This window comes from Montipora foliosa, chromosome 2, assembly GCF_036669935.1.
Source record: "Montipora foliosa isolate CH-2021 chromosome 2, ASM3666993v2, whole genome shotgun sequence".
NCBI classification, from domain to species: Eukaryota; Metazoa; Cnidaria; class Anthozoa; order Scleractinia; family Acroporidae; genus Montipora; species Montipora foliosa.
The window spans coordinates 12,818,155-12,828,154 of record NC_090870.1 but is presented as its reverse complement, the minus strand read 5'-3'; the positions used below and the strand labels follow the sequence as shown (position 1 = coordinate 12,828,154).

The following is a 10,000-nucleotide window of genomic DNA, read 5'->3' as shown; positions in this document are numbered from 1 at the left end:
AGTGCTGTAAGATATTCTCTCTGCCAGCGACTCCACATTTGGTCCTTACAGGTTCGCAGATACTTAGCACGTCTCCGGATGTCTCGATCTGTTATCCTCCAGGTTTCCTCTTCCGGCAAATGGTTTGTTCGCTGGTACAAGAAGGTCGCGGGCGTTAAAATTGGTAACTCGACGTCATCTTCCACATAGCTCAATGGACGGCGATTAACCTGGGTCTCAACGTCGAGTAGCACCTCACTGAGCTCAGACCAGGTTAGAGCAGCGCCACCAATTGCTTTGTACATGGAAGCTTTCACGACTCCAATTAGTCTCTCAAACTGACCCCCCCACCAAGGGGCGCGGCTCAAGTTAAATTTCCATTTGATCTCGTGTTGTTCTAGAAGACCATGGAGACGCTCATCTTCTCGTAACTGCCGTAGCCATTTCTCAGCTTTGATGAAGGTACCGCCATTGTCTGAGTAGATGACACGCGGTCGTCCGCGACGAGCGATGAACCGCTTGAGACATGCGATAAAGTTGTCTGTCTCCAGGCTGGCTATTAACTCTAGATGTACAGCCCTTGAAAGACTGCAAGTGAAGATAGCCAGATAGGCGTTTCCTTGACTTTTCTTTCCCTCTTTGTACTTCAATGGTCCAGCGAAATCTAAGCCGATGACTTCAAATGCCCCGCCAACTGTGGTTCGATCTTCCGGTAACTGACCAGGTATTGGGTTCCTTGCCGGAGTTGCACTGAATCTCTTGCAACCATAGCACTTGCTTCGGACCGATTTGACCAAGCTACGAAGTTTCGGTACCCAGTATCTCTCTCTTACTGCGGCCATTGTCAGAGCGACTCCCCCATGCAGCGTCTCGCAATGAACTTGATGGACCAGTTTTTCTGTAAACCTTTCACTGCTGGGTAGGTATATCGGAGTTTGCCCTTGTATCCGGCCGTGGCAAGTCATCACTCCCTGTGCATTGGGTTTCAGGTTGAGTTGTCCGCTAATTTGAGGGTAGCCGGTAGTTTCTTTGTCTCGCCGCTGGACTCGCTTAATCCACCAACCGCGTACGTCCTCTATTTCTTCTGTAAGCAGGGGCCCAAGTTTCTTCTCTTTATTCTTGCAGTTATGAATGAATCTCTTGATCCATACGCAGACTCTTAAGATTCGGCGCAAGCTGGTGTGTTCGAGGAGTTCTTCGAACTTGTCTGGTTCTGGTTTGGTTTGCGCTAGGTTGAGCACTTCCCTAATGACTTTGGCTTCAACTTCTGAGGCTGGTGACGATCGAGTGACTGGGTTGATTGGCCACTTGGACTTGTCCTGGAGCCACGCCGGTCCCTGTTGCCAAAGTACTGAGTGAACTAGAGCGCCTCTGCTCGCTAGGTCTGCGGGGTTTTCATCCGTGGGAACGTACCTCCACTCGATCTCCTTGTATAATTGTATCTTGGCAACTCGATTCGCGACAAACTGTTTATACTGGCCATTTCCCTTGATCCAATGAAGTGCGACGGTGCTGTCTAACCATCCAAACACCTTTGTGGAGGGCAAGTTATCTAGAGCGTTGCGTACGTTTATCAACAGATTGGTAGCCATGTGCGCTGCAATCAATTCTAGGCGTGGTATAGTCAGCCCCTGTTTGGCAAGTCGACTCTTGGCGACAACTAATCGTTGAGTGTTCCCAGATGGTTGGCGTACAACTGCATATACTGCTGCGCCTACTCCTCGTTCTGATGCGTCCCCGAAAGAGTGTAGTTCCACTGCTTGTATTTCTTCTTGATAACTTGCTATTGGTCGCGGTACTTGCTGTTCACGAGGTAATTGCTCTTCCCATTTTTTCCAGCGTTGTAGGAGCGCTCCGTTAATCTTCGCGTCCCATGGTGCTTTGGCTTCACACAACTCACGATAGATCTGCTTTGCAGTGAGTGTCAATGGTGCAATCAGGCCTAAGGGATCATAAATCTTAGCCATCTTTCCCAGGATTCCTCGCTTCGTTGGCTGGGTTTCTTCTTCGGGTATCACTACCCCTAAGGTGTCTTGCTCTTTGTCCCACTTGAGTCCCAACATTTTCGATTCAGTTGGTTTAACATTTAGTTGTTGTTTGGCAAATGATTGCTCTTCAGAGGCGACGATTAGGTTTGTATCTTCCTCTAGCTCTTTGACGTTGGAATGCCACTTGTGGAGTTGGAATGTTGCGTCGCTGAATATCTGAACGGCTTTCTCTTTTCGCTGCTGGGCGTGGCTTGTAGTTTGTCCACCCGTTAGAAGATCATCGACATACAAGCTGCGTCGAAGCTCTGCCACTATCTCTGGTTCTCGTTCTTCCCAAGCATCCAAATGGGCCTCGATTACGCCACCGAGCAGGAAGGGCGATGGGGCTAGACCAAACAGTGCACGAGTGAAACGTAGTATTTCTAACTTCCCGCGCTCACTTTTTCTCCAATGGAATCTTAATGCATCACGTTCACACTCCCGGATACGTATTTGTAAAAAGGCCTTCTGGATGTCTGCGGTCACAGCTATAGGATATGCTCTCTGTCTCACTAGTATGTCCCAAAGCTTGTTTTGCAATGGAGGACCAGGATAAAGACACTCGTTCAGCGACGGTGACTCTGGCGTTGCTCTTGCAGAAGCGTCATAGACTATGCGCATCTTGGTCGTTTCAGCCATTTCTCTAATCACTGCTTTGTGTGGAATGTAGAATTCTTTCCCCACGATTTCTTCCGGTGCGACTTCAACAACGTTGTTTTGGAGTTGCTCGCGTATAATGGCATCGTACTCATCGGTGAGATTGATGCGCTGCAGTTTTCTGGTCAGACTTGACAGGCGCCGTATACTTCCTTGTTTGTTTGTTGGCAGTTCTGGATGATTGCCTCGCCATGGTAGTCCGGTTTCATACCATCCTTCCGGTGAGCGCTGCAGTTGTTCCTTAAATTCTGCGTGCACCATGCTTTGATCGTGTTCTGGTGTGTCTGCAAGCCCTAGTACGTCAAGCCTGCATAACTCTTCGTAGTCACTCTGTGATGTTTGCGTGAGCAGCATCGTGTTGTGGTCAAATTCTGATCCCGGACTCATAATAAACCATCCAAGTTTGGTTTTCTCCGCCACCGGTTCTCCATCCTGTCCAATTTGAGGCTTTGTCTCAGTTTTTACGCGCGCATATTCCCCGCTCCCTAGTACAACGTGTATGGGAAGTTGTTCCTTTGTGTCACGGTCTGTGATTTTGACCCCTTATAGATGTGGGTACTCATTTATCAATTGTCCATAATTTGGGTTGTCAACCGATAACAGCTCAGCTTTGTTCACCTTGGTCATTTTCACGGACATCTGGTAATTTCCGTCTAAAGATTCCACGACGGTGTCGTACACTTCTAATTTGGTTACTTTGGAGCTCATTAGCATTTCTACACGTTTTGTTTTCGTTTCAGTTGGCCTTTTCTTTAGAAGATCCAGTAGCTTCGCAGATGCATATGAGCTTCCCGCGCCGGTATCTATCAACGCGCGACACATAATACCATCAACCTTCACTGTCAAAACTGGCATGATGCCTTCATTGTTTCCGCTGGCTGTCATCAACGTCTGGTTCCCGCTGTTCGTTTGTTCACGATCACATATCGAAGAGTGATGACGTTTGTGACAATGCAAGCATGTCTTCTTGCTGAAACACTCCGCGGCGCGGTGATTCGGTGTTGCGCAATTGAAACATAGCTGCTTTCTTGCCAAAAACTGCTTTCGTTCGTTCACGGTTGAGATCTTTTGGCATTCAGATGATCTATGCGTCACATCACCACAATAAACGCATTTGTTTGGCTTACCATCCCCACCACGTGCTTGGAAGAGCTTCCTTGAGCGGTCACGTTTAGAATTAGGCTGCTCTGATGTTTCCCGTTCTTCAATCGGGTTTCGTTTTGTCCAAAGTCTTACTGCCTCTGACAACTGGGCGAAATTCCACTTCTCCCAATCCGGATCCGTTCGTACCAGGTCTCCACGAATAGCTGGCAGTTTATCCAATGTCATCGGTACGTTGCCATTAACTTCACTGAGTTTATTCATAGTTTCCAATGCTTGGACACAATAAGTCAATTTCTCGCTAAACTCGCTTATCCTCCTAGGGTTGGCGCTTGTGATGACGGGGAGAGCCATTATTTCTTTGACGAACGCCTTGGTTATTTCAGATTCCTTCCCATAGTTGCTAAGTAAAATCGACTTGGCTCTATTGTAGCCCTCAGCTGTAAACGGCAAGGCTTCCACAGCGGTTTTAACCTTGGGACCCAGTAGCCCACATAAATAGGTGAATTTATTGATTGGTGCTATTTCGGCCTTGTCGATCGTCTCCGTGAACTGACCCCAGAACCTCGGCCAATCTAAGTTAGAGCCTTCGAATCTTTGAATTTCGATCTTTGGTAGCTTCGCTTGTGTTTGCTTCGGTGACCCGCCTCCTTCGTGGCTCGCTTGCGTGACGATTTCGGTCTGAAGTTTCATCTTTTGTTCATGCAGTTTCATCTCGAAGTTAACTTGATCTTCACGCGCGGCCGTCTCTTCTTGGTGTCTTCTGTTCTCGAGCCATTTGCGAAGTTTCTCCACTTCTTCGTCAGCTTTCATTAACTGAAGATCAATCGTAGTATTCCACGTACTTATGTCATCAAGATCTTCCTCTGCTTCTATCTTTAAAGCTTCCAACGCACGCTTTAACTCATCCGCTTGAGATATTGTAGATCTTAATGCTCCCGTATGTCTTTCAATAGCTTCTACAGATCCTGAATGTAGCACTTGCTCCGTTCTCTTTGCATGGATTTCTAGTTGCGTAAGTTTCGTTTGCAGTTTTCCCTTTGCGTTCTCCATCTCCGTCGACGGCGTAGGTTTAAGATATAGGATTCAGGACTTAATTATACTCACAACCATATAGATAGCGGTCCCGTCGGAGGTGCCACGTTTGGAGAATGTCCGCTCTACTTCAGTGCTCTCCAAAATTCACAGTATGATTTTAAGGTTTTTATTCCCACAGTCACAATTCGATCACCTCAGGTACAACTCTCTGACACTCGTACTGTCAAAAAAACTGCCCTTAAATCTACTCGATCCTATTCTTTTATCGCTCATAGTTGGCCACACAGGAATTTCCGGTGATTATTGATTTCATCTATTGGTTCAGCTTACATTCATGTCAAAATGACCACATCCTATTTGTCACGCAATATGATAACAACACGTTTCCGACATTACTATCATTATTATTATTATTATTATTATTATTAGTAGTAGTAGTAGTAGTAGTAGTAGTAGTAGTAGTAGTAGTAGTAGTATTTCTTGGTATTTTGATGTTATACCTGTTTCAGTGACTTTTATTAGTATTGCGTGACGTTTATTGTTTTAATACGATAAATAGTTAGCTGGTCAATGTCGTTTTGTTTAACCCGAAATAGGATATGATTCGTAACTTGAGATAGAAAATTTAGTCGCTTTTTATTCTACTCTTGGAACGTGCAGTTGTGATTTTGGCTTACCCGTTTTTATGGCTTACCTGGTTATGCATTTATTACGGAATTCAAGGTTTACTTTGGAGTCTCGTCACAAAGTAAGTTGATTAATAAGTTTCTCTTTTCTCGATTGTTTTGTAAGAATTGGATTTAGAGTTTTCTGTTATATTCGTGTTAAATGGAATATTATCTCGCATGTAAAAACCAATTTAGTTGATCGCGTGTATTAGGAATACTTGGACATTAGCGTTTATTGATTATCAGTTTAGTTTCGTTCATTTTATATTAACGTATTAGTTTTTAAGTTTCTGTATATATTGTGTTTATTTCAGACCGAATAAAAATTAAATAAATCAGCTTGTATTTATACGATTCGAGAGTCCAGAGTCCGTTTATTGGGTTTTCATTGCCGAAGGGACACTTTCATTCGATTTCCTGTTGGCTAACCTGGTCCCCTTGCGGAGTGAAAACGTACGAGATCGAAGGCAGATGCGGTCATGGAAGAGGCAAAAATAAAACGGCGAACGGCGAAAGCGGCACTAACCCGGCAAGGCAAAGCTTTGCGAAGGAAATTGAGCGACCACAGGCCCATAAGTGAAATTTTAGTGTCATTTGCGGCCCTCGCAACTACGCGGGTGCAAATAAACAATATTCGTTTATTGACTAATAGAACACAGTACATACAAATATGGCCGCTCCCAACTACAACGAAACCGCCAATAAGTCATATGACCGGAAGTATAATTATGTCAGTTCTAACCTAAAAAATGTTGCAAAGTGGTTTTTATTTCTGTAGTTTATACGTCAACAAATTGCATTATTGGAAAGCGTAATCATGGCTTGCACGGCAAATTATAAGACTAACCCACAAACTAATCCTCCGAAAGGTGAACCCTATTCTCATGTTAATTTCACTTTACAGTGTACCCAATTTGGTGCTCCAGCGCTAAAGCGACTAGACAGTTCCTTCTCTTTCCTTTCCTTTACCAAAGTTAAGACGCGTGCAAACCAAGATGTGTGCTAAGGGTTGTGATGTACCTCGATTCTGGCGTTAACTCCATTTGATTGTACCCTTGGTTGAGATCGAGTTTACTAAACATCGTTGCTCCGTTCAGGGCTTTGATTATTTCTTTGATTGCTGGTGTTAGATGTCTCTCTCACTGTGTGGCCTTGTTTTCCTGCCTCATATCTACACACACTCTCACTTTACTGGGCCCACGCTTGGGTGCAACAACAATGGGTGATGCCCAGGGTGTAGGTCCGTCTACGCGCTCGTATACTCCCTGTTGTTCATCTTTCTCCAGCTGTTCTTCTAACTGCTTTCTCACATAAAAAGGTACTCTTTTGTGAGGTGGGGCTACAGGTATGAAACGGATCGATGTGAATTTTGACCTGTCGTCCCCTTAACTTTCCAAGACCATGGAATAGGTCGTCATATTCTTGTACAAGCTGATCATCTCTGTCCTCAGAGGTTGGGGTGATGAGTGTTGAATTGTTCGTAAGAAAATGGAGCAATCAATGTTACTATCATTATTATTATTATTATTAGTAGTAGTAGTAGTAGTAGTAGTAGTAGTAGTAGTAGTAGTAGTAGTAGTATTTCTTGGTATTTTGATGTTATACCTGTTTCAGTGACTTTTATTAGTATTGCGTGACGTTTATTGTTTTAATACGATAAATAGTTAGCTGGTCAATGTCGTTTTGTTTAACCCGAAATAGGATATGATTCGTAACTTGAGATAGAAAATTTAGTCGCTTTTTATTCTACTCTTGGAACGTGCAGTTGTGATTTTGGCTTACCCGTTTTTATGGCTTACCTGGTTATGCATTTATTACGGAATTCAAGGTTTACTTTGGAGTCTCGTCACAAAGTAAGTTGATTAATAAGTTTCTCTTTTCTCGATTGTTTTGTAAGAATTGGATTTAGAGTTTTCTGTTATATTCGTGTTAAATGGAATATTATCTCGCATGTAAAAACCAATTTAGTTGATCGCGTGTATTAGGAATACTTGGACATTAGCGTTTATTGATTATCAGTTTAGTTTCGTTCATTTTATATTAACGTATTAGTTTTTAAGTTTCTGTATATATTGTGTTTATTTCAGATCGAATAAAAATTAAATAAATCAGCTTGTATTTATACGATTCGAGAGTCCAGAGTCCGTTTATTGGGTTTTCATTGCCGAAGGGACACTTTCATTCGATTTCCTGTTGGCTAACCTGGTCCCCTTGCGGAGTGAAAACGTACGAGATCGAAGGCAGAAGCGGTCATGGAAGAGGCAAAAATAAAACGGCGAACGGCGAAAGCGGCACTAACCCGGCAAGGCAAAGCTTTGCGAAGGAAATTGAGCGACCACAGGCCCATAAGTGAAATTTTAGTGTCATTTGCGGCCCTCGCAACTACGCGGGTGCAAATAAACAATATTCGTTTATTGACTAATAGAACACAGTACATACAAATATGGCCGCTCCCAACTACAACGAAACCGCCAATAAGTCATATGACCGGAAGTATAATTATGTCAGTTCTAACCTAAAAAATGTTGCAAAGTGGTTTTTATTTCTGTAGTTTATACGTCAACAAATTGCATTATTGGAAAGCGTAATCATGGCTTGCACGGCAAATTATAAGACTAACCCACAAACTAATCCTCCGAAAGGTGAACCCTATTCTCATGTTAATTTCACTTTACAGTGTACCCAATTTGGTGCTCCAGCGCTAAAGCGACTAGACAGTTCCTTCTCTTTCCTTTCCTTTACCAAAGTTAAGACGCGTGTAAACCAAGATGTGTGCTAAGGGTTGTGATGTACCTCGATTCTGGCGTTAACTCCATTTGATTGTACCCTTGGTTGAGGTCGAGTTTACTAAACATCGTTGCTTTGTTTAGGGCTTTGATTATTGTTTCAGTTTCAAACTTAAATTACCTGCCTTGTCCTGACGAAGTTCGCTCCACAACAAGCAGGGAAAGTATAGTTTTGAAACGAAAGTATATTGGTTACCGTATACTCCCTGTAGCACAATGGCGTTCTCCCAGTCAGTTGAGGCAAACGAAATTGCACTGAAAGGCAAGCCAGACCAGAGGTTTTCTCTTGCCTAGCTGGAGGCCTTTGTTGCCCAGGTTATTAAATCGGGTGAAGGAGTCAGTCACGACGAACTCCATCAAGCTGCAACTAAGCTGGGATATCGACATTTTGTTATCATTACTATTATTATTGTTATTCTTGTCATCATCATCATTTTGCCTAAATGTCAACGGGTTTTTTTCTTTTTCAGGTTAAATTCGCTCTTTTGTTGGCTCTAGCTGTTGGCTTCCTTAGAGATGTTGAAGGTAGCTGTGCGATGAATGTAAAAAGTCGCCTTGACAACGCCTCAGGCCCACCAAGTCGCCACCACAGCCGATGTGTTAAAAACACTGTGGCTATTCCTATTTGCAATAAATTCTACATTGCTGTAACTTGCAGAAATGACAACGGATGTAGAGGAAGACCGGCGACAATGATTCGCGCCCAATGCTGCGACGGTACAAGAGTGCTACTACCCACTGATTGCTACTGAGAAGAAAGACGAAGAAATTGGACTTTTTCTTTTTGGTATATATTTACAAATAAATTTAGACAAATGTTAGAGCCATAACCGACAACGATAATTGATTGAAGAATGTATATTAGGGCTTCGTAGAGAATGTTTTTTATATTTAGCAATTAAAGTATTTGGAGATCAAAGTCATGATTGTCACTTTTTACTATCGTTCTGTCTCCACGTGTTCGAAAGGTGAATGGTGTTACTCACGTTTTGTACAACCAACTCCTGATGATTAATCACCTCCTACTAACGTCAAAGACAAACGGGAACAAAACGACACCCAAGGAGCGCCGGGTTGATAAGACTACCAAGCCACCTGTATTGGTGAGGCCAGAAGGAAATTGAAAACACAAATGACTGAAGACAACCGAGCGACTTGAAACGATGACCTCAACAACATCATTGCTGAACACCAAATATACTGAGGAACCACAAAAAGGACTTAAGAGGCTGTCCGCGTAAAAACGGATAAGGCAAATTTCCGCACTTCACCGATTTCCTTGATATTTTCAGTGATTGTCGACTACCCTATCCCATGTACAAATATCGCATTTACTTTGATCAATTCCATGCTTTTCATTTTCTTAGAGGACTCAGTTCCGAGGTGACCTCTAAACTCCACAATTTGCCGTATGTAACACCTTCGATCTAGCTGTAAATATCGGACACCAGCAAAGCTCTGCTTTCTATTATGGAAAGCTGGTTTATTTATATATTTAAGAGTAACTCTTCTTTAATGCATCACAGGTTCAACGATTGAGTTCTACAAAATATTTACTGAGTTATGAATGTTTCAAAATACCTTATCTTAAGCCGAGAATTTTTTGAGGCGGGAGGTACCTGTGTTTGAAAGCTATTTTCTCAGATGTGGGACGTGATCTAGAGCCAAGACTACTACAGCTCGAAAGTACTTATACAAGGTTAACACATCATAGAATAAAACGTTTGGGCACTCGCTTGCGGGC

At 43.1% G+C, this 10,000-nt stretch overlaps 2 protein-coding genes and 1 long non-coding RNA gene across 3 annotated transcripts in view; 1 reads left to right on the top strand and 2 right to left on the bottom strand.

Annotated features, from left to right (window-relative positions):
- Positions 1-3,050, bottom strand: part of LOC137991196 (uncharacterized) — a 3,408-nt gene extending 358 nt beyond the window's left edge. The window contains exon 1 of the mRNA XM_068836310.1: positions 1-3,050. This exon is cut by the window's left edge and continues 358 nt beyond it. Within this exon, the coding sequence (XP_068692411.1) occupies positions 1-3,050 (3,050 nt within the window).
- A 156-nt stretch (positions 3,051-3,206) lies between these two features.
- Positions 3,207-4,817, bottom strand: LOC137991194 (uncharacterized). The gene has a single exon (XM_068836309.1). It carries the CDS (start codon positions 4,815-4,817, stop codon positions 3,207-3,209), a length of 1,611 nt encoding a protein of 536 aa, XP_068692410.1.
- A 2,015-nt stretch (positions 4,818-6,832) lies between these two features.
- On the top strand, positions 6,833-9,179 carry LOC137989598 (uncharacterized). Its single transcript, XR_011120916.1, has 2 exons — positions 6,833-7,323; positions 8,727-9,179. It is a non-coding gene; the product is annotated as an uncharacterized lncRNA (long non-coding RNA).
- Positions 9,180-10,000: the final 821 nt, after the last annotated feature.